Source organism: Drosophila santomea, chromosome 3R (assembly GCF_016746245.2).
Source record: "Drosophila santomea strain STO CAGO 1482 chromosome 3R, Prin_Dsan_1.1, whole genome shotgun sequence".
Lineage (NCBI taxonomy): Eukaryota > Metazoa > Arthropoda > Insecta > Diptera > Drosophilidae > Drosophila > Drosophila santomea.
In genome coordinates this window covers 12,802,567-12,818,743 of record NC_053019.2, presented here as the reverse complement: position 1 = coordinate 12,818,743, position 16,177 = coordinate 12,802,567, and the positions used below count along the sequence as shown (strand labels likewise).

General features: G+C 41.2%; 1 protein-coding gene across 4 annotated transcripts; it reads left to right on the top strand.

Moving 5' to 3' along the window:
- Positions 1 to 6,695: 6,695 nt before the first annotated feature.
- On the top strand, positions 6,696 to 16,170 carry LOC120451369 (NADP-dependent malic enzyme). Of its 4 annotated transcripts, none has more exons than XM_039635017.1 (4): positions 6,703 to 6,959; positions 9,150 to 9,789; positions 14,128 to 15,056; positions 15,114 to 16,170. In XM_039635017.1, exons 1-4 carry the CDS (start codon positions 6,898 to 6,900, stop codon positions 15,787 to 15,789), a joined length of 2,307 nt encoding a protein of 768 aa, XP_039490951.1. In that variant the 5' UTR covers positions 6,703 to 6,897; the 3' UTR covers positions 15,790 to 16,170. The 4 variants fall into 4 exon arrangements, with proteins under 4 accessions (XP_039490949.1, XP_039490951.1, XP_039490950.1 ...); XM_039635018.1 differs by lacking the exon at positions 6,703 to 6,959 and adding an exon at positions 8,348 to 8,488; XM_039635015.2 differs by having other exon boundaries at positions 6,696 to 6,959; positions 14,128 to 16,170.
- The last annotated feature ends 7 nt before the right edge of the window (positions 16,171 to 16,177 follow it).

Sequence of the window (16,177 nt, the reverse complement as noted above, 5' to 3'; positions counted from 1 at the left end):
GTGGGTGCACACATCCCTGGCCAACAAAGGCCCCACCCCCTATTTGATGCCAAAGGAGCCGCAGCCCCCAACCGCCCAAATACACATGCAAAACCGGCAAACATTTAACCAGGGGCTATGGAATTCGATAAATATCGACAAAGTTTGGCGCTTATTGGCGCTCGGCAGCCTCGAGGACAAGGACTCGAGTCTTCCAGACGGCAACACGGCGGGAGTTTATTAGCAACAGGATGTGGGGACTCACTGGTGGTTGCCAGTCCGCTGAATGATACCGCTGCACAGTGGAGCAAATCGATATAGATGGATATGAAATGCATAGAACTAACAGGCGAAACATAAATATTACATTTGTATTTGCTCTTTTCTACACTATTTAAAAATTAATAAAGCTAAAACCAACATATTATTTAATTCTTTACGAAGATATACATTTTAAAAGTATTTTCCTTTTCCTTTGTTGCATAAAACTGCTTTTGTATTCTCAAATGCTCGAGTTTCGTAGGCTTGGTCCCACTGTACTTTCGGTCGTATGAATGGAGCTGGCGGAAAAAAGGCGCAACTTTCGCATAAATATGCATTCCGAGCTCCACATTCTTCTCACCCCCAACCCATTTATCCCAGCTCCAGGACTCTGCCGAGTTCAATTACTCGCGTTTTCCACCTCCCTGAAATGTCGTGGCCCTCGGGGATTATCGCTTACATTTTCAGTCAAGTGCGTTCGTTTATTCTGCGAATGTGGGTTCGCTTCTGCTTGGTGCACTGTGAGAAATTGCATAATCAATTACAACTTGAATCTTCGTTGAGTAGATCACTTATCCAAGTAATAAAATTATACAAATACGATTTAAATTAAGCTCAAACAAAATGATTTTTGTAAATGAATGACTAAGTCCATAGCGAATAGTTTAACTTCTGTTTTTCTCAGTGTTTTAATTCGGTTCTCATTCCTATTATATACGACTATATGGTGGGATATTGTTTCGCGATTTTGGGGCGTCGCGTTAGGAGGGGGCGTGTCTAGCAAGCGGCACGATTTTGAGGTGGAAGCTCTTGACTTTTATGACGTAAAAGTGAAAGGCGAGTTGTCGTCGCGACGTTCGTTGATTTGAAAATGTCATAGGCTCTAGATATGCACACACAATCAAATGTATCTACAAACACATATTTGCATGTACGGATTTGCTGGAGGGTGCCCATGTAAGTAGACTTATGAGTTATGCGAGAAATGTTCATATTTTCAAAGAGCATAAATACAGGAATATATCTTTTCATATGTATGTAAATTGAAAAAAAATTGCACACTTGTATTTTGTTTATGTAATAGGAAGTATAAGCAATGAGGCCGGCCCGCATTACATTAATAATTTCCCCAAAAAAAGGAAGCAATTTGCATTTCTTTTCTGTTCCGCCAAATTGTTGCCTTCAATTCAATGAACTTTCAATGCGGATTTAAATGGAGGTGAAGAGAATCCACACCCAAAGAAAGTGTACTCTTCTATGTATAAGGATATGGATTTCTATGGATATTCATTTTTATAGAATTGCTAAATGGGCTTACGTGTTTTATTGAAATGCTACTTAAACTCGTCAGACAACACAATGATCAGATATAGAAAAACGTTGAAAAGGCACTCGAATCAGACACTTAAAACCAATTAAGATAAGCTCAGTAATAAAGAACACACAATAACCTATTTGAAATACATATACATATAGAAATATATATATGATAACAAATTCCAAAAGTGAGTATTTTTGTTATTTGATTAATTAAAGTGAAACCCAACTAAGCCAGAATAACTTTAAATATTATTTAATACTCTCTGTAACATAATGGTATCAATGAATGGTAATACAATACGCAAGTACGACTTTTTTCAAGGAAGTTACACACATTTTTTGCTATTTCCATTGAAGGTCAATACTCTATTTTTATAGCAAAAATGCTGGGCTCGTCATGTCAGGGATTTTTCATTTTCCATTGTTTCGTCGCTGTTCCTGCTATGAATTTTTTCGGCTTTGTCAGCGGAGAGGCGTGACATTAGCAGCTGTCGTCACCGCGGGGCTTTGTTTTGGGGCGACAGTGCAACATGAAACCAAAGGCAGCCCCCCTTGCTTACTTTCACCCCGAACTTTCACCCATCGTTCGGCAATCTCCTGCTGATGGATCACATGCAACTGCCATTGTGTTTGGCTTTTTCATCGCGGAACAGATTTTCTTTTTCGCCGATTTTTTGTTGCTTGTGACAACAATTTGTTTTAAAGCAGCCAGCGCAGACAGCGTAAACTTTTTAATTAATATAAAATATGAAACGTTGCCATATCCGCGAGCATCCCCAACACGGCCCAAAATCAAAAACCTACTGGGAACTCACATAGGGAAATGGCAGAAAGGCCTAACTGGGAGAAAGTGAAATGAGGCAGAGCTTGTTAAAAGTTTTTAATTAAATTGATTGTCACTTCTTTGTCTCCATTTTTCCATACTTTCCGTTATTGCAAAGGCACTGTCAACTTTCCCATGAATACGTCTCGATTTGAAGTTAATTGCAACATTCGAACAATTTTAAAGGATTAAAAGTTGGAAAGTTAGAAGCGCAAATAAACAGAATCTGACTATCTGAGTAATAAAAAAGGTTCGGAAAATTTAAATTAATTATTATCATTTTAAAATTTCAAAAGCTTTCCTCATGCACGCATATTCAATGCAAAGAACTCCATTCTCAACATAATGAATACATTTAAACAGCCACAACTTCACGGAAATTGTTAACTTATTGACTTGCAATTAAGGCGACAGAATCCCACTAGTCAAGTGGCCAAAAGTACATGCCCGCCAGCAGGACACCGACGGCGTTGACATTCCGGCCATCTGCCGAGAAGCCAAGTCCTGTCGCCCGCAGGCGGTGTTCCCAAGTGGGCGTGGCCAGCAAGACTCCAGCCGACTGTCGTTCCATTTAATGTAGTTGTAAATGCATAATGAGCCGCTCAGAGTCCCTTACCATCGATGAGCCGGTGATTTTTTAAAGCGGTTTAATGTGCACGAAACACTTTTTTCCACAGCGAGCTCCATATATATAATACATTCTTGATTTCACTTTAACGGCAGCATGGCGTACAGATTTTTGTTGCGATTGGCTCGTACTTTTTTTATTGACTGCTTTTATATTATTATTTAAAAATTAATTATACGCCACGTTGGCTCGTTTGGGTTTTTGCAGCATTACTTCGTCGCGTTTTTACCGGTCGATTCAGTTTTTAATTTATATATAATATATTGACTTGCCGCTACTCGACACCACCTGGGCATACTCGTATATTAAAAAATAGTTAACGCGTATTAATTTAAATTTACTTTGCCATCTCTTAGTCCGTCCCCGCGTCCCTGATAATTTTGATGGCACATTTAAGGCTTTAAAGTAAATACGCCCGAATCCATCGTTAAGCGCCTTTTTCCGGCTATTACTTATTGATTCCTATCCCCGTTTCTTCCTTTAACATATTACAAGTTACCGAAATTAATTCATAGAAACCTAGCGTCGTGAATCAACAGCTTAGTTAGAGTACCTCCTCCTCCTACTCAATCCATCCCCTTAAATTTTTGTCCAGTCTGACATTTCCGGCACGGAAAGACCAAGACCAAGTCCAAAAACGAGTCCAAGTGAGATCGTGTACGCGAGACTCATAAAATTGTTGGCCATTCGAACGTTTTTGTGCCGGGACAGCCATTGAAAAATAAAACGCGGCCAGCAAAGGCTAATAGAAAGAGACAGATGAAAGGGCGAAGAAAGAGAAGGGGTCATGAAAGGAGCGCATCGAAAATAGAGAAAAATCAAGCGGATGGCTGGAATTTCATACTGTTGGCATGGCAGAAGTGTGAGTGCGTTATCCTTTGACAAGGAGCATAAATGTGTGAGCTCCTCTCCATCGTCCTTTGTACCTTACGGCTGGGTGGCCAAGTCGATGTGTTGGCCATTTTATTATATTTGCTCTCAGACATTTTTGCCCTAATACGAAAATGGGATTTTAGGATATAAAAATTATGATAGATTACCGTTTCGCTCCCACACAGCCAACCTCCACCCATCACCCACCACCCACCAATTGCATTTTTTGCAATCGCCGCACACACTCACTACCCTTGCGTTTGTCTACACTGATAAATTAATTCTTCAAGTCCAGCACATTCCTTAGTCATCATAAAATTTAATAATATCCGCAATGTTTCTATTTAAAATCAGCCTAAGAAAACTTGTGGACACATCTCTGCCATATAGTAAGTAAATAGTCATTGGGTTTTCCTAGTGCAATTTTCTTAGTGTTAGCCCCGTCACATGCAACTTCGTGGAAATTGCGCTGGCTTAGCTGGCTAAAATCATTTGATGATAAAAGTGGCCCTCAATTGCCTTGTTGCTTGTTGCACGTCGTTGGATCTCCCCTCATCTCGTTGTTATTAAATTGAAATGGCAAAAAGTTGAAAAAGCAATATGTGCAAAACATGGTTGAACTGAGCATGTGAAAAGTACTGGACCTGGGAAAGCAGCTGACACACCTCTAAAATAACAGTCGCAGTTTTGAGTGGCATATTATTAAATGTAATATTATAAAAAGGGATTTTATTTCATTTTTTTAAAGCAGTAAACAAACGTTCAGTAAATAATTTATGGTTAAACGAATTAATTATAATTAGATGGGGTGTGTGTTTCATAACAACAATTACAAATGCAATTTTAATTTTATTTTCTTGCTGCCTAATGACGAATTATACAATTTTAAATACATAAGTATATATTTCTATATATTATATATCATTAATCTAATACATAGCGGCCGTTTTAAGAACTACAGCTGGCGCCACCTGTTATTGCCTTTGAACACTTTGAAGCAAAAAAAGCTTTTGAGCTTCTCTACATTAACAGTCAGTTTTGTAATCATAGCCTTTATGTTACTGATAAATGATATTTAAATCAATAAACTGATTATTTACTTTCCAACAAAAGCTGGATTAACGGGTATCCGAAAGTCGAGGCACTCGACCACACCACTCTCTCTTATTCTTTTTGAATAATGAATTATAAGTTAATCGCACGTCGAAATAACAGCCAAGTAACATCTGAAATAGATCGTTGGCGCCATCTATTAGTTTTTTAACGAACTCCCACGCACTCTGAATCATTAACATATCATGTTAAATGATATTAATATATAAATTCATAAGTTACTGACTTTTAAATAATAATTATACAAAAAAATGTAGTATATGTGGTTTATTTATATTGCTTGATAATCGTAGCTATTTTTGGACTTTTGATTAATATATGTTCGTGGTCATTGAAATTTTATGAACTAGTTAGAATGAGTGGAAATTTTTATAAACAGCGAAACTATCTGCGGTTTTTGAAATACATAGATAAGTTAATAATAATGAGGACATTCTTTGTTTGTTTTGTATGCTCGATTTACTTCTGCAATTCCACAATTCTCCCTTATATGTCGATAAAACCAATACATGTCCGTATATTATTGTTGCCGATTTGCAGCCACATATTCATTATGGTTGTTTTATTATTATTGCACATGAAGTTTTATTTGCTGCCTTAACTGAAATTACATTTGACCCTGACAACAATTGCAATCGTGTTGCAACTTTTTATACGACACTTTCGTAAATTTTAGACAATAAACACAAACCAACACTTCAACAGTAAATTCAGTATAGCAATCCAAACACAGTAATTAATGTGTGTCATATTTGCACAATCGAACAAGATTTTTAAACATACGTGCAATATAAATTCTGACTTCAACAGACGCAAGTATATTAAAGCAATCTAATTAAAATTCAAGTGCCACCCAGGCGACAAAGAAGCAGCGGTAAAATCATTAGGTGATAAAATCAGAGTCAAAAGGCGAAAAAAGCCTTATGGCTCCAGCACACCGACTGCCGAGTTCCCTACATTATCGTTTCAGCTCAGTGCATTTGAAATGACCCGGAATTCATTGCATTCGTCAATTTTTCTTCGGTTGCCAAGTGCAGCCGACTGGGACGCGATGGTCAGCCATCAAGTTGCCTTCTCCTACAGCTGAAATTATTATTTTTTAATTGGCCAGCAACAAATTGCTTCATGCATTTGTGTGAGCCGCCCAGAGGTCACTGCGATTAACCAACCGCTCAGGTTTTGTGCGACTCCGACTGGAATACGACTGAACGGCTAAGGCTGCAACGATTAATCAAATACGGTGAAACCTCGAAGTGTAGGACATATTAGATTAAAACGGGAATGCAAAACTATTAATTTCTTGATTGTCATTATGTAAAGCTAAATAATATATATGTAAATAACAGGCCAATTGAAAAGAGCATCAACTAATTTCAGTTTTAAAAAGTGTTTACCTAAAGGTTTTTGGTTTTACTAAGATAAACGAAAAGAAATTGATACATATTATTATTTCCATTATATGAGGTCCTCCTTAGCGAGGTGCCACTGTAGCCGTCTGGGGCCTCCCAAGTGACTCAGCCAGTGGAGCAAATGTCGCGTGCTGCCTGCGTGCAGGTGCGAGCGGGAGGAAGGTAGCGGACACTCTTCTTCTCCTTCTCCTTCTCCTTTAAGCCGCTCGCTAACAAGTGGCCTCCGGTGTTCGCAGAGCCGCGATTCCAGCGCGAGTTCAGTTTTTGATTCAGTTTCAGGCGGTTCGGAGTTGCCAAGTTAAGCGCATTCGCCCAAAACACTCTTTTTAATTTTAGTTATTAACTGCTTTGAATAATTTTGGAGATACATCGCGTGGTCAAGTGGACTGCAGTGATTTTCGCTTGCAAAAAGTTCCGAACTTTCTCGGTTACAAAATAATTAACTACATCTATTTAACTGGAGTTAATTAAACTATAACTTAAACCCGAAAATGGGTAATTCCAGTTCCATTTGCGCCGATCGCAATGTCATAACAAATTTCGATGAAAATGGGTAAGAAATAAAAAGGAAAAGTGAACAAACTAAAGCTGAATTCAAGCAATTGGCAAAAGAGGATTTCGAAAATGCGAGAGTTGGCTAAAGAGTTTGTGTCAACTAGAACGCAGTCTTTTTTGTAATTAATTTTTCTGGTTTATTTTAACTAAAAACTTACGATTGGAAAAATACTATTTTATTAAAATGAAGTACTCATACAATGCCCCTAAATTATTTTAAGCTAAATAAGGAAACAAATAATAAAGTAAATAATTTTTTTATTATGGTATTTTAAATGTATTTAAGTAGATCCTTTACTTGCACTTACCAGTGTTTCTAGTGCTAACCCAAACCAAGCCATCGCCCACAACCACGCCCCTTCGTTAATGTGTTTCTCCAGGTGTCATTAGTGTTCAATGATGCGTTTTACTAGCGATTTATCAACGATTTACAAGCGACTCGTCGGCTTTCCTATAAAAAAGTATAACTCGCACACGCCATCGATAAAAAATCAGAGCACCACCTTCTTTATTAACGATTTTCGAAGCAAAAAGAAAAAAAAGTTGCAGCGACAGGTGTGTTTTGCTCACGAAGGTACTTGGAAAAAGCTAAAGTAAATTGTTAATATTTATGAAGGTTGCTCGGACACACACACATATGTGATATATTCCAAATTATACGCCTGCCGTGTTTTACTTTCAATTTTTGTGTAATAATTGAATACATCAGACAGACATCCGATCAAATGCGGAACGGGCCCACCGGTCGTATGAGTGACTCAAGTGCAAAGTGGGGCGGGAACTGAAGCGATTCGGGACACTGAAGGTTAAGGTTAGGGTTTCTGCCTTGAGCCGTCTCATTAAATAATTTATACTCAATCGTATGTAACAAACTCAGGAGGAAATTTTGTTAAGAAGGCCCTTATAGGTTTGTATCTAATAATCTGTAAAACAAAAAAGATCAGTTCACGTACTCCAAGTGAAGCATGCAATTTGTACCTAAGATTACTTAAAAATCAAAGCTACTGTTTATAAATAATTGTAGATAAGAAATTGCTGGCTTTGCACTACTAGTCTAATTTGAATACTATTATTTCGACCGCTGCTGTTCCCACGGAAACTTTTCGCATGGTTTTCACGCCGCATCGCAATGTTTTCCAGGTCCCAGACAAATGATTAGATGGTAATAATCGCTGTTTAATGGCGTTTATATGTGCAGATAGTGTTTGCACCTCTCTTATCAGTCAGCTGATACGCCCCGCACAACTAATCAGAGAGAATAGAGAAAAGAGCGCGGCAAAACAAAACAAAATCGCCAAGTGTAAAATGTAAAAGAGATACATAAGTGTGTCGGCAGCAAAACAAATCGAATACTGCGGCTCAGTTTAGCACGAAAGCTGCAGCAACGCAGACAAAGGACACATGCTCTGCGAGATAATTGTCGTCGGGAAATCAATATCATAAGTAAAGAATATAGAGGACTTTTAAGAGCATCGCCATGCACTCGATCCTACGACGCTGTTCCGGAATCAGAAAAACCTTTGGACTGTGAGTCAAATACAAGATCTTTCAAATAAGTATAATGTGGTGCCATACGAATGGACCACGGATCAAGAGGGTGTGTTCCTAGATCGGCGATAATCAGTGTCACTTTGCCACCGCTTATCAATTCCCATCTGGAAGGCCTGTCTGCGATGCATCACCTCATCGAGTTCACTGGGGCTTAATAAAGCTCCTGCATATGACCATGTACATACTCACATATCAGCGCATTTCAAAGGTTCTGAGAACCCTGATAAGGAAGCTGAAAGGGAGAATACCCTAAGCAAAGAAGCGACTCACTTGGTCCTAGGTATAGTAGGTATAGTAACCCTCATACGACTGTTTGTGATTAAATTTAGAGATTATTATATATATTATTAGTATGGGTATATAAAGTAGGTGCAGGCAAAACTCAATTAAAAAATAATCAATGATTTCCCCAGAAAGAGTATCCAAAAGTCGGCGACGAAGCGTATTGTTATTGTCGCTGCGCTCAGTGTTTTTTCCTTTAATTGAATTATAGAGAGCATATCTCGCATTCCGCCAGCACAAGCACAATTCCGCAACGTGCACTCTCCCCAGTTCGCCCACTCTCACTTCCGCTCCCACACTCACCCACCCACTGACACCCCGTTTTGTCTGCTCTCTCTCTCTGTTTCTCCCTCAGCACGCCGGTATATCCCACTGCCAACAATTCCCAAAGTCCTTCCAATGGCCAAATAACGCCTCTGCACACACACAGTTGCGGCAAAGAGCGAGAGCAGGGCTACTACACGAAGAGCAACAACAACAACCATGAGAGAGAGAGCCAAAGCTGTTGTAGTAGCAGTAGTCGTGTGTGTAAAAATCATACGACTACAACGACAACCACACTCGAATACGAACTTTCCAATTTCGCAAAACTAACGACACGAATCACAACGCAAAGTGCCGCCGAAGTCGCCACATCGCCGCATACGGTTACGGACACGGACAGGTACAGGGATACGGATACGGATCAGGGTAATTTACCTACAGCCACCGATTTGGAACTGCCCAAGGGTTTGCCGTTATCCTCGCGACATCACTGGAATCAGCTGCAGAGCAGCTTGCACGCCCTCCACCACCAGCAACAACAACAGCAACAGCAACTACGTTCGTATAGCTCCACTAGCCACACAAATTTGGAGGACAAGATGAGCAATCCCGCTTCGAAAGTGAATGAATACGCAAACCGCGATCGCCTGGGCCTTTGGGGCACTGGTGACAACGAGGTGGTCGGCAGCATCTCCGGATTTGCCCGACTTTACGACAAGCGCTACTCAAAGGTGAGTTCCACAAGTAGGAATATGCTTTCAAGTCGCCCGGTTCCATGGGCTCAGTGGAAAAGTACCAGGCAAAGGTTTTAGGGTGGGTTCGCACACGGTTTTTTTTTGCTTCCCATGCTCAAGGGGCGCGAATTCGACCAAACTCGGCGAATTTTGTTAGAGCACAGTGTTTGTGTAAATATTTAGAGGTAGATTCATAGTTATAGGGTTTTCGGAGCCCTCTATATACACAACATAGGGCGTTTATCTTAGTGGATATAGAATTTGTATTTCTTTAGTATCTGAAAGATAATTTCAAATTATCGAAAAGCTTGATTTGTTCTCAAAGTGACAAATTTATTTTAGAAGAGCAATAAACATTTGGGAACCACGAGTCTGCTGCTACTCCTTGTTCTTGAAAAAGTGTGTATTTTTTGTAGGCCACCTGCTATTTTTACCACAAGCACGAGAATAAAAAATTCCAAATCATAAATATATAAACAACAATTAGGCGGAAACGTCAGCTGCCGAATTTAGAGCAAAAAAAGATACTTTTTGGCAGTGGCTTCATTTTTCGGCAAGTGGTGTGGGTGACCTTTAGATGACATAGCGAGTGAAAGGGACAGCAAACAGCACACGCGCCACTCTGGAAGACCAAAGTTCATTGTATTTGTTGTTGTTTTTTTTTTGGTTTTTTCATTTTTATGTAGTGCCGCAGGCGAAGAAAATCGATAGTTCCACTTTTTTAATTGGGGCAATTAACTGTCAAATGCCGAAATTGTAGGGTATGAAAAAGTTCACGCGAATCGGCCACGCAGATTGCGTTAACAAATTTATCTCAGATTGCATTTTCAAGTTCAATGCTTGTGCATTTTGCAGCTTGCATTGGCTTCTACGCTTTTGCCCACAGAGACATGAATGAGCTAATGCACGAGTTGTTTCAGAAATTATAATACTAGAGAGTATTTCCCAGAGAGAGGGCGCATGGGCTCTGCGTTTGTTTATTTTGAGCAGAGAATGTAATGTGAAAAAACCAGAGTTGGCACTTATTAAAACATGCATATGCAGTTTTCATATCTCAGATGCACCGATATTACTCTTCAATATGCTAGAATCCCACCTATATCAAAACGAATTACGTAATTTCTAACAAAGACAAGGTGCTAGCAGCATTTTCCCCGTGTGGCTCCTAAAAAGCTGACTAAAAGGGGCAAACCATTTGGTATTGTAAACAGAAGCTTCACTGAGAATAATGGAGAGGCCCTCCAAAATGGTGTTTCCCCATAACAACCCAGTAGCCTTCGTCGACTTACGTCAGTCCGCAATCGCACGAAGAGACTTCAAATTAATAATTTAGCCAGAAATTATCTCGGGAACTTCCTTATCAAGAAGAGGCTGACACTTGTGTACTACAGATTGTTATTACTCCATACACACTGCCAACAAGTGACTTGCGACTTGTTTATCTGAATCTCCTTCCCCAGAAACAAACAGCTGAGGATTGTTTTGATTTCCCCATGGAAAGTTTTCGCATTCTTATCTTTTTAAATAAAATAAAAACAACATAAATCAAGCAAAACCAAATCGAACAAGACCGCGAAAACTGACCTACATTCAGTCATAAATTTAACTCTGTTTCGAACCACAGAAACAAACAACCGAATGACGATAATCCCCACAGAAACGCTTGGTATCAGCCCTATATATATGTACATTAAATATTTATCTGTGTTTGCACACACTATATGCAGTTGGCGAATAACATTTATTCTCTCTTTTTTCCGCTGGTCTTTGTTGTTATTTATCGTCGCTCTAAGGAAATTAAAAATTTAAACAAATTCAGCGGTCAATGTGCCGAAAGAGCAGCGAGCTCGAAAGTTGTTGGAATAGTTGGATATTTTCATTGTTTACCCAATGATTTATAGGTACCGATTGTTTATATTGGCAACTAAAGAAAGAATAATGTATAGTGTGCTTGTCAATTGCTATTATTGGCTTAAATGTTGTGAAATGGGCAGCATTATCGATTTGAATTTATGTTACTTTTGGACTACCAGTTCTAGCAAACCCTATGATTTCAATTTCCCAAAGATTACACGCATTTTTGCTCTGTGACTCATGTGTTTCCGAGCCAGAACTATGTACAATGCTTTGTGGAGCAGCCTGATTCAGTGGCACATTCATCCTGTCATCATTCCACATCGTATGACCCACAAAAGAGCAGCGTTTCACCTGCTGGGAAGCATAGGCGCCTTCATCAGCAGCTCACCTTTGCCAGGGAAACAATCAGCTGAGATTGCCCCTTGTCTGTGTCTACTCGAGCCGATTAAATCGACGCTTTCGTCATCCGAATCGTATGCAAAGTTCAGAGACAGACTGCCGTTGATAGCCAGTCGACTTAATGATTAGCCAAAGCTATAATGATGATCGCGCTTGCTATTATGATGATCATGATCATCGAACTGGTCGCGCCAGACAGTGCAAAAAAAAAATCAGCTAATTTGTGTTTTTTGTTTCGTTTTGGTTGTGGCTGCGACTTTTGTCGGTTTTCGTATCTTTTTGCTTTTTTGCAATAACATGCGAAATGTGTATGCGTAATATCGGAGTTGCCCATTACGTATACGCATGTCGCGGGATTCGATTCACAGCTATGGACAAATTGGTACCCTTTTCAGAGGTACAATTACAAGAAACGCTATAGCTAAACACACTAAAGTCAGGTGATGAATATGAAGAAGCAACTTCAGTTCGGATCATATGAGTTTCGGGCGTTTTATAAGTGTGTGGCAAGCTCGGGTGCTTGAAGCAATTGCTGGGGGCATGAATACATGAATATAAGACCACGATACAGGCGGTGGAGAATGGGGATTACTTGTTGCCAGGCGGGTCGAAAACACTTTCGCACGCTTATCGACGGTCGTGCGTCGCTTTCAATGTCAACGGTGTCGTTCTCTCGATCTTTTTTTTCATATGTATGTACATACATATGTATTTCACCAGCCCACCGATGACGTAGCCACACGATAATGGTTAAGTTCGAGGCGATTCTGGCTGTAAACAATTGTTTATGGGGATCACTTCAGTGTTTATTGTCCAAACAGCCAGTTCAGAGCTAATTGAATTTGATGCGTTTATATGTATGTACATGGGTACGAAGTGTGACTTCCTCTTTAAGGTATTAAGCCTTTATTAGTTTCACTTTTATTGGGGCAATTTTAGTTGGCATACCTGAAAATACAGTGATGTTTAATCGGAATATGCTGGATTTCTAGTTGTTATTCTTTGTAGTCACCATTTTAAAGATAACATTTATAATGCCTATTACCATGCATAAGCAAGATTTAACTTCATGTTGTTTGGTTTTGAAAACATTATTTTTTGCTGAGTCAACTAACTAGGATATACATAGATTGTTTTATTGCGTGACTGAAATGAAAGAAATTACTTTAAAGCGATGATAAATGATGGACAACCTAGCAAGTATAATTTCCAGTAATAACTTAATTTCAGATACAAACGAAATTGTATTTAATTTAGAGAAAGAAAGATCCGCAAGCTTACACAACAGGTAAATTGGTGAGGTTATTGGTTACATTATGATGGATCTTTTGAAAATAAAAATGTGCATACATTATGACGATAACTCAAATGTCCCAAGAAGCTTAAAATAAACTCATTACGAAAACAACCTTTGTGTGGGCACGATTTGAAAACAGTAGCCACTTGCAAAGTTACCCAAAGCACGAGTAACTATTCCCTAATGTGCATATTAGCAGGTACATCCGTAGTTTAAAAACCAAATAATCCAGCGCGATTTGTGTTTGAATGCCAACTTGCACGTATTTTTTATCTAATGCTGTGACCCAGTCGAAAGTTGCCAGCAACGCCCCCAACATAATCCCCGGTTGTTTTGTCCATTTCGATAATAACCGCAGCAATTACGAAGCAAAAACTTTCAAAATCTAGTACTAGCCGTGCGTGTGAAACGAGGCCAGCGCTGAGTCACTTCCCCCTCTAAAAAATAGTGTTTTAATTAAAGCTGCGGTTGCAAATCGCTTTTCAAGCGACTGGGCGCTGGAAAACGACTTTGAACTTGCTACCCGATTCGTGAAATCGAGGGATCTATCTCCCCGGATCTGCGAAGGTCGGGTGATAACTGCTTCTGTCCGGTGGCCAGTGCCCGTCGAATTCAATATATAAGTAGGGGCGCGTGCCTGGGAATTCAAGTCCCCGATAAGCGGGGCAAACTTTTCCACCATCCCACTTCTGTTTGTTTTGTTTGTCAGGTTTTATAATCGTTCCGTGAGGCGATCAGCCCATACGAATCTTGATCCTTAAGTGTACATATTTTGATTCCAGGGCCTGGCCTTCACTCACGAGGAGCGCCAGCAGTTGGGCATCCATGGCCTGCTGCCCTACGTAGTCAAGGAGCCCAGTGAGCAGGTGGCGCACTGCCGCGCTCTGCTGGAACGACTGGAGCAGGATCTCGACAAGTACATGTACCTGATCAGCCTGTCGGAGAGGAACGAGCGCCTCTTCTACAATGTGCTCAGCTCGGACATCGCCTACATGATGCCTCTGGTGTACACGCCCACCGTGGGATTGGCCTGCCAGCGCTACAGCTTGATCCACCAGAACGCCAAGGGCATGTTCATATCCATCAAGGACAAGGGACACATCTACGACGTGCTGAAGAACTGGCCGGAAACGGATGTTCGTGCCATTGTTGTCACGGACGGCGAGCGCATCCTGGGACTGGGAGATCTGGGCGCCAATGGCATGGGAATACCCGTGGGCAAACTGTCCCTGTATACGGCCTTGGCGGGCATTAAGCCATCGCAGTGCCTGCCCATCACCCTGGATGTGGGCACCAATACCGAATCCCTGCTGGAAGATCCCCTGTACATCGGTCTGCGCGAACGCAGGGCCACTGGAGATCTGTACGATGAATTCATCGATGAGTTCATGCACGCCTGCGTCCGTCGCTTTGGCCAAAACTGCCTTATCCAGTTCGAGGACTTTGCCAACGCCAACGCCTTCAGGCTGTTGTCCAAGTACCGGGACACTTTCTGCACCTTCAACGACGATATTCAAGGAACCGCCTCGGTGGCCGTGGCTGGACTGCTGGCCTCGCTGAAGATTAAGAAGACCCAGCTGAAGGATAACACGCTGTTGTTCCTGGGCGCCGGAGAAGCGGCTCTTGGTATTGCCAACCTGTGCCTGATGGCCATGAAGGCGGAGGGTCTCACCGAGGAGGAGGCCAAGGCCCGCATCTGGATGGTGGACAGGTGGGTCAATATATTTTTAAAAATTCATACAGATACTAAAAGATGCTTTCTCTTTAGCCGTGGTGTCATCACCCGCGATCGCCCAAAGGGCGGACTCACCGAACACAAACTGCACTTTGCCCAGCTGCACGAACCCATTGACACTTTGGCAGAGGCGGTGCGCAAGGTGCGTCCAAATGTCCTGATCGGAGCAGCTGCGCAGGGTGGAGCCTTCAACCAGGAGATCCTCGAGCTGATGGCCGATATCAACGAGACACCCATCATCTTTGCACTGTCCAATCCGACCAGCAAGGCGGAGTGCACCGCCGAGGAAGCGTATACTTACACCAAGGGGCGCTGCATCTTTGCCAGTGGATCGCCTTTTGCTCCCGTGACGTACAACAACAAGAAGTTCTACCCGGGTCAGGGCAACAACTCCTACATTTTCCCTGGCGTCGCACTGGGTGTTCTGTGTGCCGGCATGCTGAACATTCCCGAGCAGGTGTTCTTGGTCGCAGCCGAGCGCTTGGCCGAGCTGGTCTCCAAGGATGACTTGAGCAAGGGCAGTTTATATCCACCACTCAGCTCCATCGTCAACTGTTCGGTGGCCATTGCCGAAAAGATTGTGGAGTATGCCTACAAGAACGGATTGGCCACTGTTCGCCCGGAGCCGGTCAATAAGCTGGCGTTCATCAAGGCCCAGATGTTCGATCTGGACTATCCGCGATCCGTGCCCGCCACCTATAAGATGTAGATGATGAACCGATGAAGATCCATTCCGCCTACCCCCAGAAACCAAAAGGAGTGGCTATCACAGATATTCGGCAAGGGCGGCGAGCAGTAACCATGTTATTTATTTTATAATGTCGCAACATTTGTCGTCTAGCATATATTCAAATTTGTATCGCGGCTAATTAACCCCCACTATCCACCAACCACATCCCTCTCCGCACCACAATAGGTTATTATAAAACCACTAAAATGGAATGTCATCTGCATGCGGCGCGCGATTTTGTGTAATGCTAACTATGTAAATGGGATATTGATCTAATAGATATGTAAACAAATTTTATGTAATCTTGAACAACACAAACTATTCTAAGGATATATACAAATAAAAAGTAAAGAAAATTAAGCCAAAT